General features: G+C 43.9%; 1 protein-coding gene across 2 annotated transcripts in view; it reads right to left on the reverse strand.

Moving 5' to 3' along the window:
- Positions 1-18,617, reverse strand: part of LTBP4 (latent transforming growth factor beta binding protein 4) — a 98,486-nt gene that overhangs the window by 52,838 nt on the left and 27,031 nt on the right. For both annotated transcript variants that reach the window (XM_040442020.1, XM_040442021.1), the window contains exons 2-3: positions 3,580-3,795; positions 1,350-1,591 (exon numbers count right to left, since the gene is read on the reverse strand). In XM_040442020.1, the coding sequence (XP_040297954.1) occupies positions 1,350-1,591; positions 3,580-3,795 (458 nt within the window). The remainder of the gene's footprint in view (positions 1-1,349; positions 1,592-3,579; positions 3,796-18,617) is intronic.

The following is an 18,617-nucleotide window of genomic DNA, read 5'->3' on the forward strand; positions in this document are numbered from 1 at the left end:
TGAATGAACCTCTCCGAACACAAGGAAGGGCATTTACTGTTACTATTGTGGTGTAAAAAAAAAAAAAGTCACAAATTATGGCGCACACCATATTTGCAACTTTTTCAGATTCTCACCAATTTTCTAAGGTGGTCCGAAAAGGGAATGGGCTTATTTGCAGATGGGGGCAGTGCTTTGTGCAGCTTGACGGAATTACTATAACATAAGCCTGAAACTGACGTTAGTTATAGCTGAAGTCTATGCCAGCCCTTAGCTGGTGTAGACTTCAGTTTCAGGCCAGAGATGCGACTAATTTGTTAAGAAGCATCTGCCTCTTAATAAAATCGGGGGAATCTCACTCCGATGCACATGGATCAAGACTTGCGTATGGGAACGCCAGTCTTGATAAACGTCCCTCAAGATGCACACTAGATGATGAGCGTGTTCTATGTTATGTCACGCTTTAGCAGAGTGGGCACTTGCAGGCGCAGAGATGTGCTATGTGAGTTCCTGCCTGCGCTCTCTCCGCTCTACTAAAAGCCTGCGCCGATCTGGTCGGCAAGCTTTAGAAGAGCAGGGCAAGTGCAGGCAGGAGTTCACATAGCACAATCATTGTTGCTCATGCCTGTGCCCGCTCTGCTAAAGCCTGACATAACATATCTATGCAAGGCTTTATGAGAGTGGAGCTGGCACAGGCAGCAGCAGCAGCGATGTGTGCTGCTGCCTGTACATCGCTCACTGCTCGCCAGTGGAATCCGTGTACCAGTACAACGCTGATATGTGTACAGATTCCAAAGCGCTAGGTTCCTATTTAGCAAGGAAAACTAAAAATAAATAAATTATTGTACAAATATTAGGGCCCATTTATTAAGACCGGCGTTTTAGAACCGGTCTTAATAAGGCCCGCCGGAGTTATGAAGAGGCACATCACTGTCATCGCTGCCTGCTCATCTTCATAACTCTGGGGGGTCCTCAGCCAGTTCTAAGCGTAATACAGCTTCCTAGCTGTCTTACATTTAGACCATTTTCTACTCCTAATAGAGGCGTAGAAAATGGTAAATTAGACGGGTCCTTCCCCGACCACGCCACACCCACTTGAGCGGGAAGAAGTCACAGATTGAGCCGCAAAGGACCACTTCTAACTTAGGTGTATTTCTGTTTAATAAATGAACCCATTCATTCTGATCACATTTAAATTGGGTTCTAATAACGTTTATATGAATGTTTAGGTTCACTTTAACTAGCAGTTCCTATAGGTATCTATGTGAAGAGCATTTCATAGCGTCCTTCATGTCTACTTAACCAGGTTTAACAGAATAAAAAAAAGGAAAAATGTATGGAACTGGCATCCGAGGCTGGAGTTCTCATACCTGTCCATTTTCCAGTCGTCGGAAGCAGAGGCCGTAGCCAGAGTTTTCAGTGTAGCCATTGATTCTGGGGCTGCTTTGAGCCTGTATTCTATACAGGGGGACCCTGTTCTCTTGGTGACGGGAGAAGCCCCTGTGGTCAGCATTTGCGAGGCCAACACGACCGTCGACGCGTTCCACCTGATGGATGTTCACAGAGGCCTCGGGAGGGTGTTCTATGTGAACATTAACGAGGGATGATGCTCCTGTTGGAAGAAATAACATGAGCCGATTCATCTTGTCCCACTGGTTTTAAATGGGTTCTACATAGCTTAGTCTATATAGACATGTCCACAAACTACAATATGTCTCCCTCTAATATCAGCCATTAAAGTAGTTTTCTGGGAGTTTTATACTGATAACCTATCCTTTTGATAGGTCATCAGTATCTAATCAGTGGGGTTCCAACACCCGGAACCACCGCCGATCAGCTGTTTACGAAGGCAGCGATGCTTGCAGTAGTGCAGCGCCCTTCTCTAGCTTTTCCTATGTCAGTGATGTCACATTCATCAGTCACATGGCCTAGGAGCAGCTCAGCCCCATAGAAGTGAATGGGGCTGAGCTGCAATACCATGCACAGCCACTATACAATGTACGGCGCTGTGCTTGGTAGCACGGAGAAGGCCGTGCTGCTCACAGGAGCGCCAGTGCCTTCTCAAACAGGTGATCGGCGGGGGTCCCGGGTTTCAGACCCCCACTGATCAGATGCTGATGACCTATCCTGAGGATAGGTCATCAGTATTAAAGTCCTGGAAAACTCTTTTAATCTCTATGCTCTTACTATTTATTTTATTTTAGATTTATAATATATAGCACACTATTTGAAGAGGACCTGTCGCCGCTCCTGATGTTTCTGTTTTAGCAATTACTTGCATCCTCCATGTAATAACAATCCTGGAGCATCTATTCTTATGGCTGTGTTGTGGCATTCCTTCATTATTCCTGCTAGAAGTTATGATTTTATGAATGAATTACTGGCAGTTTGCAATGAAGGTCCAGCTGGGTGTTATCAGTTGGGGGGAGGGCCTGCATAGTCTGACACTATCGAAAGCAGCGCTGCCAGTGTCAGACTGTGCAGTGACACCCCCCATCTGGATCTTCATTACAAACTGCTAGTAGTTCATTCATGACTTCTAGAAGTAATAATAGAGGAATGGCACAAGATAGAGTCATAAGAATTGATCTCCAAAATTGTTATTACATGGGGGATGCAAGTAGTTACTAAAAGAGTCATGTCAGAAGAGGTGTCAGGTCGTCTTTATCACTCTATTTAAAGGGGTTATGCCATGACTGATGTAAAAAATGAAATTCGGACATCATATAGGACATGACAATAACTTTTTAAAAACGCTAGAACTAGCCTTGTACCTCACATGGATCCAGAGATCTCCCCATTAGTTGCTGCAATTGCTCTGCTAGATTTATTTCACGCTGCCAGCTCAGGGGGTGTGTCCTTTCTTAGGAGGCGTTTTCTTTCTATGGGTGTGTGTCTCTTCTTAGGAGGTGTTTCCTTTCTCTGGGGGTGTGTCCTTTCTTAGGAGGTGTTTCCTTTCTCAGGGGTGTGTCCTTTCTTAGGAGGTGTTTCCTTTCTATGGGGGTGTGTCCTTTCTTAGGAGGTGTTTTTCCTTTCTCAGGGGGGTGTCCTTTATATTGCATCTCCCCCTATAACTGTCACTGCTTCTAAAAGTAGATACAGTTGGTGGCAGCTAACGGATGGAGCTGAGCATGGGTGTCCACCTCAGCGATCTTAATTAAGTGGTCGGAGAAATACGGAAAATAACAAACAGGAGGTGGCGCTATACATCTTATTGAATAACTCAGTGGCTATGCTAAAAAAAATATAAAAAATTTAGATATTGGAACAACAATACAACAGAAAATACAATTTCTAAGTATACTTTCTATACCAATACTTTCTATACCAATGAATGAGCCTGAGTCCATCACATAAGCAGGACAGAGTTTCATCCCTGGAACATGGGGCAGTCAAAGTGCATTTCTTGTGTATATGTGACTGTCAAAAACTGCTGCAAAATTGTCACACTTTTGTAGAAATAATGCAATGCAATGCAAAAACTGCAGTTTGACCAGACAGTGTGAATATACCCTTTGAAAACCATTTTGAAAAATCTTGTTAAAAATATATATTTCATTTTGTAGATGTAAAGAAATCAATGCCATTCATTCTCCATACCATCTTTCTCCGGCTGATGGTTAGACAGAGGTAATGTGTGCACAGATTTAGTCTTCAGATTCTGTTCCACGCTACTGTTTCTGATTGTGTATGCAGCGATCCCTGCGCCAGGGTATAAAGAAGTCTCGCAGAACTTCCCAGTGAAGCTTGGCGGGCAGAGGCACTGGTCCTTTTTAACGCATATACCTCCATTTTTACACAGTAGAGGGCAAACAACTGTGGAAAAAAAAAGATAAAAAGACAGGTGAATATGTGGCTTTTGGGGCATTCGGATCTAGACCAACCCCAACTCATTTAGTAAGTATGGATCCTTTGAAGAGTTGGCTACTAATACATTTCATTTATTGTGGCCTTAGCTTGATATAAGCAGGTGTGCATCAGCTGCCCATGTGGGGCAGGAAACCCTTAATTTCCGCATCCAGCCCCAACATGAATATATTTATAACACGAATATATGGCTTTTGGAGCATTCGGATCTGGACCATATTTTTGGCCCATGAACCTGTTTTTCATGTCAGTGCTTTCCTTCCCCTATTCTCAGCATCACTGCATCCTGGCAGGATGTTTACATGCAGAACTTTCTGCTCTCTGCCGTTTCCTGCTGGGTTTTGTAACCAAACCCACACTGTTCTCTCTGCAGTAGTCACACCCTCTATACCTTATTTCTCCATGTTAGCTAGGCAAAGCAAGCCCTATGAAACATTACAGAGCAAAATCATGCTGATTTTGGTTAGAAAACCAACAGGAAGTTGATGAAAACAGGAAGTTCTGCATGTAAACATCCTGCCAGGATGCAGTAAAGCTGGGAAAGGGGGTAAATACAGATGTATGGGCCAAAAATATGCAGTATTTGGGGTTCTCTGGACAAAAAAATATGTTATTAAGAAACTGGAGAAGCCCTTTACAGCTCTGTGCACATGGCTATACTAGAAGTCTGTGCAGGCACAGTACAATTAGTGCTTTATGATAGGTTTTGATCCCATCCTGTGATAGATAAATGTACCAGTTCTTATTATAGTTGTCTGCACAGAGACTAACAATATTTTAATTAAAATGGCCCTTGATTTCCATGCCCAACCCCAACATGAATATATTTATAACATGAATATATGGCTTTTGGGGCATTTGGATCTTGACCAACCCCAACTCATTCAGTAAGTATGGATCCTTTGAAGAGTTGGCTATTAATACATTTCATTTATTGTGGCCTCAGCTTGATATAAGCAGGTGGACATCAGCTGCCCATGTTGAGCAGGAAATTATGAAAGATTCATTTGTGCCATGATGATGAGATGCTGGTTAGTCATGCCAATAAATTCGCCAATGGTTAGAAAATAAGCTTAGAAATGAAACTTCTGTATAGAATATTGGTATGGGAGTATGGGTAGTTGAAGACATTGGTAAACTGAAGATATGGATGGGAAGGGAAGACGTTTCAAAACAGATTGTGGTCTCATAAAGCAAAATTAACAAAGAACCTGTATATAGAAAAATAATTCTAGGCTTATTTACCAAGGAGAATGTATAAGAGCCTGTAGCCGCCAAGACGCCATTCATTTTGATTTAAACAGTTGAAACAAAGGGCCGACCAGATGCTTTGGATTATGGTGTATGTGTAACAATTGCCAAGACACGATCATCCTTCAGTCCTTGTTTCTATGATACGAAGCTTGAAATCATTTACTTCCCTTCACTCAGCCTAAGGGGCAGAGTCACTAGGACGTTTGATATGCCAGTTTTGGCCCGTCAGAGTAAGATGCACCAGATTTATTAAGAGGTGCAGGCCTCCTAATGAATTTGGCACATTTTTGGCAGTCCGTGCACTTGCTATGAGCTGGCGTAAATTATAGTGAATCTGTCGTGCCGTGGGAGGCCACACACCTGCCAGCCGATCCAATTGATAACTGGGTGTTATCAGCTTGGGGTGTGTCCCTACACAATCTGATACTATCCAATCAGTGTTGAGAGTGCCAGAATAGAGAATGATAATACCCAGTTGTCAATTTACTCAGAAATATTTAGGATGAACAGCCCACTGTAGGGTTAGAATCAAAGATGCCTACAATTGTTATATCATAGGGAATGGAACTATTTACTAAAATTGACACATCAAGAAAGGTCATAGGTCCTTATTAAAGGGATTTTCCAGTTTCATAATGACATTTTTTAAATCTGCCCAGAGTACAACAAACACTGCATATTTTTAGCCCATGAACCTGTTTTTCATGTCAGCGCAATCCTTCCCCTGTTCTCAGTATCACTGCATCCTGGCAGGATGTTCACATGCAGAACTTTCTGCTCTCTGACGCTTCCTGCTGGGTTTTCTAACCAAACCCACACTGTTCTCTCTGCAGTAGTCACACCCTCTATACCTTCCCTCTCCATGTTAGCTAGGGGAAGCAAGCCCTATGAAACATTACAGAGCAAAATCATGCTGATTTTGGTTAAAAAACCAACAGGAAGTTGATGAAAACAGGAAGTTCTGCATGTAAACATCCTGCCAGGATGCAGTGAAGCTGGGAAAGAGTAAAATACAGATGTATGGGCTAAAAATATGCAGTACGTGGGGTACTCTGGACAAAAGTAATTGTCATTATGAAACTGGAGAACCCCTTTAAGGCGCTGTGCACATGGCTATATTAGAAGTCTGTGCAGGCGCAGTACAATTAGTGCTTCAGGATAGGTTTTGATCCCATCCTGTGATGGAACGATAAATGTACCGGTTCTTATTATAGTTGTCTGCACAGAGACTAACACTATTTTTATGAAAATGGCCCTTGATTTCCATACCCAACCCCAACATGAATATATTTATAACCACCTATCTTTTCCGGCTCCACCCCATCCGGCTCTTTCCTTCTCTGGTTTATTCCATCCACCGTATAAAAAAATCTATTGTGGCTGGGTACATAAGTGAATACGGCCCTTCTTACTCCTTTTATGGCAGATATAAAGGGAAAGAACGGTTGAGCATGTTGGGTTTCAACATGCCCGATCGTTTTATCCCAAAGTGCAAATATATCAACTACTGCACCTGATAATGACTGAAAAAATGGCTGAAAAAAATTCCACATGGCATACTGACTTTTCCAGAAATATTTGCTTTTGGTCACTGTCTATCACTCTCTTTCTTGCCATGAATAGGAGCCAACAGTCTGAAGAAAATGGCCTAAATCAGCCTTTGCAGCCGTCTATAATCTCTAGTGTATGACCAGCTTAAAATATTGGATTACTGCAGTCTAATCAGATGGTCTGCTCTAGCTGGAGGTCAGTGAGTCACAGCTATGAAATGGGTGGAGAAGATTGTTTTACATTTGTCATTTTATTGCAACCTCTGGGACAGAAATGTTGGAAAGCCTTGGCTGTTTTTTAGCATATTGCCTAACTTGAGGGTCACGGGAGCCCACACACATGTGTAGCAATGACATGTTCACTGTGACACAGTACACTTTGCTGTAGGCCACCTTGCTAGTGGGCCCTGATCCAATGTCCTCTCTACCCACATGGTCATCAGAAAGACGCAGGTTCATGAGCATTTTGTGACAGTGAGCAGAAGCAGACAAGACTGGGGTAGGTGCGGTACATTCCTGGTCCGCTAGATCTTAGTCCAAACACACCACCCCCCCCCATCCCGATCCTCCACCAAGCAGCGACTTCTGATGTAAAGCAGACACTCAACGGAGACAACATTGTGATGTATAATTGAGACTGGGTGTGTGTCCAGAGAGGAAGGACGCCTGATTAACTCTTATGATGCTCAACAATACAATATTGTGCGAATCATTCACGCACAGGAAAATTCGAGTTGGTACCATGTCAGCCTACATCGTCAAGCATAAGGACCTGAGAGACTTTGACAAGGGCCAAATTGTGATGGCTAGACGAGTGAGTCAGAGTATCTCTAAAACGGCAAGTCTTGTGGGGTGTTTCCCGGTATGCTGTGCCAAAAGTGGTCCAAGAAAGGTCAACCAGTGACAGGGGCAGTGGCTCATTGATGTGCATGTGGAGCAAAGGCTAATCAAACAGAAGATACTGAAGCTCAAATTGCTGAAACTATTAAAGGGGCTGTCCCAGCAAAAATATTCCACATCTTTCAAACTAACTCCTAGATCCGAATACTTTTTGTACTTGCAAGGAATTAAAAACTTTGTATAGCCACTGAGTTATTCGATAAAATGTATCTGTACAGTGCCACTTGCTGTTTATTCTACTCCTTATCTCGCTGAGGTGGTCGCACATGCTCAGTTCCATCCTTCACCTGCTACCAACCGTATCTACTGTTAGAAGCTGTGACAGTTACAGGAAGGGAACTGCAAGAGAAAGAACATGCCCCTTGAGAAAGGGCACACTCTCTGAGCTGCCAGCTTGAAATAAATCTAGTAGAGCGATTGGAGCAATGAATGGGAGGATCTCTGGACCCATGTGAGGTGCATGGAAGGTTCTAGCTTTGTTAGAAAGAGATTGTCATGTACTATATGATGTCTGATTTTAATTTGTTTTTGCACTAATCATTGGACAACCATTTTTATACTGGACCTTCAAAGGTCTTGTGAAGTCCATGCCTGGAAGGGTCAGAGCTATTTTGACAGGATGAGGGGGTCCTACCCAATATAAGGCAAGTGGTTTAAATGTTATAGCTGATCATCGTGTATTTCATGTTGTCAGAGAGGAGGGCTTTAAAGACTATGTACACCTTCAGAGGCAATTTTTGCTCATGACTGCATTTTATTCATTTTTGGCTAAAAATCTTATTTTTAATTGGCCTTAATTAAAAATATTGAGCTGTTCTGTCACAAAGGGTTAACTTTTTCTAACTGTGTGACTGTTCCTGTCATCTAATAACCCTTATCTCTAGGCTACTGTGAGGTCCTAAACACTTATTTAAGCCACATTCTTATCAGTAAGATAAGAACTGAGCTAAAATGAGTGTTTATAATATTAGAGACCAGCTCCCCAACTGATGGAAAAGACAGAAAATCCAAAGGGTGCTACTAGAGCATCTCAGCTCTGTACAGAAAAAAGGACTCCATATTTTTAAATAAAGAACAATTTAAAATAAATGATTTTTAGCTCAAAATAAGTACAATGCAAGTGAATGGGTCCGCATCCGTGGATTGCCAACTCGCCGTTTGCGAGCCGCAATACGGCCACGGCCGCCCAACGGCCGTGTGCATGAGGCCTAAATTGACATGCTGCTACTTTTCCTGAGAACAAAGCATCAGGAATGAGTGAAATCCTTATCTCCCCAGACATTTGACTTCAGGGGAGGCTTGGGAAGCCCCCATGCACATTAGATCAGGGGTGCACAACCTGTGGCCTGTGATGCCATTCTGTATGGCTCCCAACCATCTATAAAAAAATAATTCTTGACGTATATTGCTGTTCGTATGTTCGTACTCCGTGTCAGCAGCATGGGCAAGTACTAATGTGTAGCTATCCGCTGGATAGCTAATCAGTATCTGATCGGTGCAGGTCCAACACCCAGAACCCCTGCTGATCAACTGTTTGAGAAGGTACCAGCAGTCTAGGCCATGTGATGTCAATGGGGCTGTGCTGCGATACCGAGCCACTATACAATGTACGGCGCTGCGACTGGTACCTCCTTGAGCAACTGATTGGTGGGGGTCTTGGGTGTCGGACCTCCACCAATTAGATACTGATGACCTATCCAGAGGATAACGCTCGGCTAGTTCATACCGGTAATTATGTAATGTCTACTTTATCGTCATGGTGGAAGGTACAGGGTTCTTGGAGGTCACCCTTTATTACGCAGGTCCTTATATGATAATAATCTTTAGTGGATGTGTGGATATCTGCACCTTTGAAGCAAATTCAGAATTACATCCTTGGATGGGCACAGTGGAGGGGCATGGGTTTAGTAGACATTATGTAGTACAGGAAATCTGAAACGTAGGAACCATCAGGATTCAAGGAATGCACCATATCAATAAGTAGAAGCAGATACTGAATGGCATCCTTGGATGGCAGGTAGGGGGTCATTGAAGAAGTGAGCTCTTTTTACTAGGGATGGTTGTCAGAGAAGTTGGATTTAGACTGAGGTATCATCTTTTGTAGATGTGTAACGCCCCAGAGGTGCATTACCACTTCTGCACCTTGCTACTATCCCTAATGGGCTAATATAATGTCATCACATGTATTTATTTCATGTGCACCTCCTATTTTGCAACTGTTTGTGTTCACATGTAATGTGCCTGGTTTACCAGCAGATGGCGGCAAACATGGCAGAGCTAAAGTTACATAGAGTGGAACCTTTCTTTCCATTCTAACACCCTCCTCTGTGGTGTGGTGGGCGTTTCCCACTTGCTGCAGGAAGGGTGGGGACCAGTTAGTTCCAGTTTTAGGTCTTCCCTAGACAGGGGAAGGGTGTGCAGCAGTTGCACGTCCCGGTTGGACGTGCCTTGCCCAGGCCAGCTGGAGCACCTTCAGCTCAGCTGGATATGGAGGCAGAAGCTTAGAGCCTCGGGAGCCAGGAGAGGGAGACTCCCTGGTATAGCATAATTTAGAGACAGACTACAAGAAGGAAGTTGCAGCCTTCAGCTAAAGCTAAGTTATACAGCTATCCTGTCAGCACAGCAGAGCCAGAGAGCAACAGACATAGCAGAGAGGAGTTTGCCTGCCACAGTTAATGCTAAAGCATTAACTGTACCATCTACAGTATCACTAAAAAGGGGCCCTGTGCCCTTGTTGCTTCACTGCAACTGGCGTCACGAAAAACATTTGCTTTAAGGGACCCATGGCCGTTGCCGTGCGTCGCAGATGTTTAGAGTTGTGCCTTCAGCTGTGCAGTAATACTGGATGCATGCCTGGCACTTAGAGAAGAAAGGGGGCTGACAAGAGATCCTAATGTACATGCACAGCCGTGTGCTAGGACGAGCCAGACAGAGAGGAGGGGGTGCAGAGCACAGTACAATAGACATACAGTACTTGATTCTGAACACACCGGGTCCATTATCCTGCATGCAGTGCTCTAAGCAATGTTATCCCCAGACCGACCACACTATAAGGGGCAATGGGCAAGCACTGCAGTGCCCATAGTGGTTCTCACCGCCACCTGGCTCTCCGCAAACTCTGTATGGCAATATGTCTCAATATTGGAGCATAATACAGGCCACGCAACGAATACATGGATGACAACCCCAGTGTCACGGACGTTCCTGCAACAGGTGGCAGGAGATTGGTGAGACTGGCAACACGTGGTTTGATCTGACATGTTTTCCGTTTGGATCAAATGACGTCTGTGTTGTTTCTGGTGCTTGCCAGACCTTCCTTTCCCAGGTTTGGATATTAGGGTCATTTAACCTTCTCTATTTATAGTTTTCTCCCACAATGGAGTGCGGTTTATAGCTTCTGTTTGGACCTTTGAATAGATTGTGGTTGGATCTCGGCTGAGTTCCTGGTGCTTCCATTGCTCATTTGTAGTTAAGTCTTTCCTTTCCCTTTTGTATTTTGTTTGGGTTCTGTGTGTTGCATTTCCCTATTGTTTGTATTAGGCCTGAAGGAGACTCCTGTCCGTCCTTCCTTTTGGAGGAACAGGTAGTCTCGTCCCTGCCATTAGTACCAGGGTCCTATAGGGCTTGATAGCACTCTAGGTATTCCTGCGTATGAATTTGCCTACCTTTGGAGTCTGTTCATACTGGTAGTCAGTCAGGGTTTTGGTTTTTACTAGGAGGTGTCGTCCATCTTCCTTTCCTAGTTCTCAGGCCTGATTTCCTGTTCCCCCCTTCCCTTCTATGCTCGGTGTGGTGTTTCCCTCCCACACCGAAGCGTGACACCCAGCTAAATGCAGCGGCGGGGTAAGGCTGGGTCAGATCTCAGGACAGGGAATTTGAGGACAAGGGATTTAGAAAAAGGGAAGGGGTGAGGATAAGAAGAAAAATAAAACATACTATATATAACACACGACAGCATCTGCGATAGCTGACAGAGTGGTATGCATGGCATATACAAGGGCTGTCTCCTTTAGGCTTTCATCAAAGCTTCAGATAGGATGGTCCTGTGCTGGACCGTTTGGGCCATGTTATGTCCAGGACTCTTAGGGCCACATATTTAGAGATTTTACATTATGGGGGAAATTTCTTAAAACCAATGCAAAGAAAAAGTGTAGTAGCATGTGCACCGAAAAGCTACCCCCTGCCGCAGCTGCATGGCGCACGAGACACTGCTTTAATGGGGAAAACCTTGATCACAGCAAAAAGCTTCCCTGTGTGTCCTCTACAGCCTGATATGGGGTGGGGGCCACGTACAGACCTGGGGAGTGCTGCAATGTTTACATGTGGTGGCACTCAGTTCAGTGGGCAGCGAGGGCATATTTTTAACAAATATATTAAAAATCCCTCTAAATCTCGTCTAAACAATAAAAAAAAACATACCCCCTGAAGAACCCCTTTAAAAGGGTTTCCTGGAATTCAGTATTGATGACTTAGGCTACTTTCACACTCGCGTTTGGTGCGGATCCGTCATGGATCTGCACAGACGGATCCGTTCAGATAATACAACCGCATGCATCCCTTTAGAACGGATCAGTTTGTATTATCTTTAACATAGCCAAGACGGATCCGTCTTGAACACCATTGAAAATCAATGGAGGACGGATCCGTATTCTATTGTGTCATAGAAAACGGATCCGTCCCCATTGACTTACATTGTGTGCCAGAACGGATCCGTTTTGCTCAGTTTCGTCAGACGGACACCAAAACGCTGCAAGCGGAATGGTGACTAAACGGAGGTAAACTGATGTATTCTGAGCGGATCCTTTTCCATTCAGAATGCATTAGGGCAAAACTGATCCGTTTGGAACGGATCTCACAAATGGAAAGCCAAAACGCTAGTGTGAAAGTAGTCTTATTTTGCCTGATCTGTGAAGGTCTGACACCTTGCACCCCACCAATGGGCTGTTTAAAGGGGCTACAGCGCTTGGGTGAGTACCGCGGCCTCTTCCTCAGCCTATGACATTACATCCATCAGTCACATGACCTTTGCGCAGTTCAGACCCATTCAAGTACATGCGCCTGAGTTGCAATACCAAGCACAGCCATTATACGATATTCAGGCGCCGTGCTTGGTACTCTCGGCTTGCCATTGTGGCCCCTTTCTGAAGCTGATCTGCATGTTTTTTGTTTTTTTTGCAAACAACAGCATGCTATATTTGACTTGCTTTTGTGCCATATTTTGGGATATAAGTCATATAACCCCCCACCATGGGCTCATTGATGCATAAGAGGACAACTGTTCTGAGTGGGTGGATCAGAGGTACAATGACATATCATATAATTGCACCATGATGTCATCACACCCAGTGGAGCAATCTCACTATGTAAACAAATACCTCCTTTTTATAATGTATATAGCTCCATTATAACGGGATAACGTCATTATACACAGCACTGCCAGTTAAGTGGAGGGGCCGATAAAAAGCTCGAAGCAGCAAATTCAGTCAATGCACAGAGCCTCAGAGCCCATGCACACGACCGTATTTTTGGTCCGCATCGGATGTGGACCTATTCATTTCAATGTCCGTTCCACAGCCTCGCAAAAAGACGATAGAACATGTCCTATTCTTGTCCGTTTTGTGGACAAGAAGAAGCATTTGTAACATGGTGCAGGACCTGCGGCAGGGGAAAATGCGGGATGCACATGGCCGATATCAGTTTTTTGCGAACCGGAAAAAAAAAAAAAATGGATACGGTTGTGTGAATGGTGCCTAAGGGTGTATTCTCACAGCTGAGTCTGTTTTGAGGACCGCAAACTGCGAATCCGCAGAACATGGACACTGCCCATGTGCACCCCGCATAACAGTGCGGACCCATTAATATGCGATCCGCATGTTGCGAGCATGTACTATCTGTTGCAGATTGGCGCTGCATGGGACTCAGAAGCACAAGGAAGGGCACGTCCACAGTCAGTGTGTCGACTGGCTGTCCTGGGCCGACCACGGCTCCCCTGACCCTAACTGACTGTATCATATGATCGCGGGGCTATTGCAGTGTACTCACATCATCATGTATACAATAGCCCCGCAATCAGATAGATGCTGACCGTATCATAAGTCACTATGATACAGTCAGTTTGTGTCCGGGGAGCCGCGGTTGGTCTCGGAGATCCAGCCGACACTCTGACCTTGTTTGCCATGCCGATCACGGTCATGTACATGAGCCCTAATACAGAAGGCTTCCGAGTATTCTGTATGTTACGTGCATGACTAACATATCCTACACTTATACCCTGGAAATGCCATGTATTTTGTACAGAACAATAACCACCCATTCTGCATGTAATAGCGACCTCTATTACAGATACACACCGCCCTACAGCCCTGCGCTGCCAGAACAAGCAGTCTCCCTGTGACCTGGGTTTCCGGTGTAATTCGTCGGGATTAGTTAGTCTTGGATTACTTGAATAAGCCATTACTTATCATAATAAAACCTCTGAGTGTTATATCCCTACAGGGTTAGGGCTCGTTCACATGAACATTTTTTGCGTTCCGTATACGGGCCGTTTTTTGCATTCCGTATACGGTCCATATACGGAACCATTCATTTCAATGGTTCAAATAAAAAAAAAAGCGGAATGTACTCCGTATGCATTCCGTTTCCTTATTCCCGTTTTTCCATTCCGTTGGAAGATAGAACATGTCTTATTATTGCCCGCAAATCACGTTCCGTGTCCCCATTCAAGTCAATGGGTCCGCAAAAAAATCGGAACACATACGGAATGTACTCCGTATGTCTTCCGTATCCGTTCTGTTTTTGCGGAACCATCTATTAAAAAATTTATGCCCAGCCCATTTTTTTCTATGTAATTACTGTATATGCTATACTGATAAACGGAACGGAATCGGAAACACTACTGAAAAAAAAATCCTGAAAAACAGGCCGAAAAACACTAAAAAAGACATACGGTCGTGTGAACGAGCCCTTATTCCAGATCTGTCATGGGTGCAGAGTTTTCTGCATGTTGTGATAGGTAACATGTATATGTCCGCACAGCACAGGACGTAAGTCAATGGGGCACATTTATCAAGCTCGCCTGTTTTCGGACATAAAATTAGATCGGGGTATTTCCTTCGTCCGTCTTTCTTTTGCCAAGCATTTGTTAAAAGTCGCACAGCCGTTGATGAAGTAGACTCAGTGATTTTTATTAGGGCTTGTTCATACGGCCATATGTATTTTGTGGTCCGCAAAAAACAGATCCGCAAAAAATACAGATGACATTTGTGTGCATTCCGTATTTTGCGGAATGGAACAGCTGGTCCCTAATAGAACAGTCCTACCCTTGTCCGTAAAGCGGACAATAATAGGACATGTTCTATTTTTTTGCGGAAATACGGACATATGGAAACGGAATGCACACGGAGTAACTTCCGTGAAAGAGGCCTTAAACAGAAGAAAATACGCCTTCTGGAGTGGCCCAGAGTCCTGACCTCAACCCGATTGAGATGCTGTGCCATTTTGTTGTTGATTTACTTCTATGCTTTGGGCCGTTGTCCTGTTGAAACACCCATCTTCTGTTGAGCTTCAGCTGGTGGACAGATGGCCTTAAGTTCTCCTGCAAAATGTCTTGATAAACTTGGGAATTCGTTTTTCCTTCGATGATAGCAATCCGTCCAGGCCCTGACGCAGCAAAGCAGCCCCAAACCATGATGCCCCCACCACCATACTTCACAGTTGGGATGAGGTTTTGATGTTGGTGTGCTGTGCCTCTTTTTCTCCACACATAGTGTTGTGTGTTTCTTCCAAACAACTCAACTTTGGTTTCATCTGTCCACAGAATATTTTGCCAGTACTGCTGTGGAACATCCAGGTGCTCTTGTGCAAACTGTAAACGTGCAGCAATGTTTTTTTTGGACAGCAGTAGCTTCCTCTGTGGTATCCTCCCATGAAATCCATTCTTGTTTAGTGTTTTACGTATCGTAGATTCGCTAACAGGGATGTTAGCATATGCCAGAGACTTTTGTAAGTCTTTAGCTGACACTCTAGGATTCTTCTTCACCTCATTGAGCAGACTGTGATTGTCTATTGTTGTGACTTAGATGAAGATCAGATCACATTTTATGACCAATTTGTGCAGAAATCCATATCATTCCAAAGGGTTCACATACTTTTCCTTGCAACTGTATATATATATATATAGCATCTGATGGAGCATGGCATAATTTGTTTTTGGACGGAAGCAGCAGGTCTGGCATGCGCACTGCCATTCCATTCATTCTCTGTGGGACTGCTGGACATGGCAGTATCTGGCGGGCCCATAGAAAATGAATGCTCAACCTGTAGCTCCTTCAGATCAGGGAACTGGACCCCCGTTCTTGGAATCGGTAAGAGTCCCAATGATCAGTCGGACCACCAATGATCCGTTAGGATAGGGGATAACTTGCAAACTTGGCACAACCCCTTTAAACCTTTAATATTCAGTTCTCATAGCTCTAATACCCATACCTTTTGCGAAGAATGATGCCTGAAAGCGGTGTGCATCAATGTGCACTTGTGTGTTAATGGATCGGCAACAACGGGTGGTGCCAGCATGTAGTTTGGATGCGTGGACTGTGTTTGGGGTGTAACTTATGCTGAATGCGCAGCCTGAAGTGGATAGTGCGTGCAAGATTGAGTGAGGTGGTGATAGAACAAGGACCCCTTGCAGTCGCATCCACGTGACGTGCTGGACGGTACCTATATGACGGCCCCCTCTAGTGGCAAGTCCTCCAATAGTGAGCTGATTATGTAGGGTCCAACTCCTGGAACCTGTGGATAACAACCTCATGCACACCCCCCTTTCAATGTGATTTTCACAAAATTGCTGCAAAGTACAAATACAGACCTAGTGCCGCTCACACAAGTGCAATACTCATTGCAAGAAAGAGTCATGATACAGTATAAGAAGTCTTGCTCCTGTATATTTCAATGTTATTACCTATATTAAAAATATATAAAAATCACCATAGACTGGCACTTCCTTTTCTCTGAAAATCACCTCTCAGCAGTCATCTCATTATCATCACGAGTAGGAATAAAATAAAAGATGACACATCTGTATAGATAACACAAGTAACTGACACAGGTCACAGAGCATGCTCACTACATTCTACCATAGAAGCCAATGAACATCTCCATCCTAGAAACATTTTGTCACATTTTGTGAACTGCCTGCAGTCTCGCAAACTTCCTGCTGATTCTCACATAGCAGAATAATAAAAAAACAAAACAGCAAGAACCTGACAACATATGAATCATTTCCTTTATTGCACATTTGTTGTGCAATGGATTTTATGGCACTTTTCAAGCATGTGTTTCAGGTTTATCCATGTCCACATGTATGATGATGCAGAACAGATTGTGGTTCTTTCTGTGCATGCAGCGATAGTACTGCTGATGACCACATGTTATTACCGACTCCAGACCGGGCTGCAGACCATTTCATTTCCTTCTTTTTCTAGCAAGTTAGGCCAGTTTCACACCACGTTTCCTGTGGATATACTATAAATGTCTGAGATGGGAATAAACCTGGGAAAGCTTCCTGTCTGACATAGACCAGCAGCCAAGCGTATGCCAAAAAAGTGGCCTACCCCCGTTTACCTTTCCTTCAGTGGCATTGTAAAGCCTAGTCGACTATGCTTTTCAATCCAACTGTGTGCAAAAGAACCCTCAAAATGTATAGCATATATAGAAAGTCTCTAGTATGACATAGATGATAGTTTGTGATGTGATTGGTGGTTAAGGGGGTTGTGGCATGTAAAATAGTCTATATTTTTCAAGCCAGCATCTGGATCTGATTACTTTTGTAATTGCATGTAATTAAAAATTTTGTATAGCCACCGAGCTATTCCGTAAGGGTCTGTTCACAGGTCCGCAAGTGTTTTGCGGTCCGCAAATTGCGGATCCGCAAAACACGGACACCAGCCATGTGCGTTCCGCATTTAGCAGACCACACATGGCCGGCACTATAATAGAAATGCCTTTTCCTGCTCATGTCTGCATCTTTTCCGGCCCCATTGAAAATTAATAGGTCCGGACCCGTTCCGCAAAATTGCGGAATGGATCCGGACCCATTTTGTGGACATGTGAATGGACCTTATTTCTTGTCCACCTTCAGGTACTTTTCACACTAGTGTTTTTCTTTTCCGGCACTGAGTTCCGTCAAAAGGGCTCAATGCCGGAAAAGAACTGATCAGGTATATCCCCATGCATTCTGAATGGAGAGCAATCCGTTCAGGATGCATCAGGATGTCTTCAGTTCAGTCATTTTAACTGATCAGACAAAAGATAAAACCGTAGCATACTACGGTTTTATCTCCGGCCAAAAAAACTGAAGACTTGCCTGAATGCCTAGTGCCAGATCCGGCATTTAAAATACCGGAATGCCGGATCCGTCCTTCCGGTCTGCGCATTCGCAGATCGAAAAAAAGGTGAAAAAAATTAATGCCAGATCCGTTTTGCCGGATGACACCGGAAAGACGGATCCGGCATTTCAATGCATTTTTCTGACTGATCAGGCATTTTTAAGACTGATCAGGATTCTGATCAGTCTTACAAATGCCATCAGATGGCATACGTTTTGCCGGAACTGCTTGCCGGATCACTCTGCTGCAAGTGTGAAAGTAGCCTTACTGAGGTGGTCACACATGCTCAGTTTAAATCTTTAACTGTCGATAGACATACAGTTGCAAGAAAAAGTATGTGAACCCTTTGGAATGATATGGATTTCTGTACAAATTGGTCATAAAATGTGATCTGATCTTCATCTAAGTCACAACAATAGACAATCACAGTCTGCTTAAACTAATAACACACAAAGAATTAAATGTTACCATGTTTTTATTGAACACCATGTAAACATTCACAGTGCAGGTGGAAAAAGTATGTGAACCCCTAGACTAATGACATCTCCAAGAGCTAATTGGAGTGAGGTGTCAGCCAACTGGAGTCCAATCAATGAGATGATATTGGAGGTGTTGGTTACAGCTGCCCTGCCCTATAAAAAACACACACCAGTTCTGGGTTTGCTTTTCACAAGAAGCATTGCCT

This window comes from Bufo bufo, chromosome 8 (genome assembly GCF_905171765.1).
Source record: "Bufo bufo chromosome 8, aBufBuf1.1, whole genome shotgun sequence".
In the NCBI taxonomy this organism is placed as follows: domain Eukaryota; kingdom Metazoa; phylum Chordata; class Amphibia; order Anura; family Bufonidae; genus Bufo; species Bufo bufo.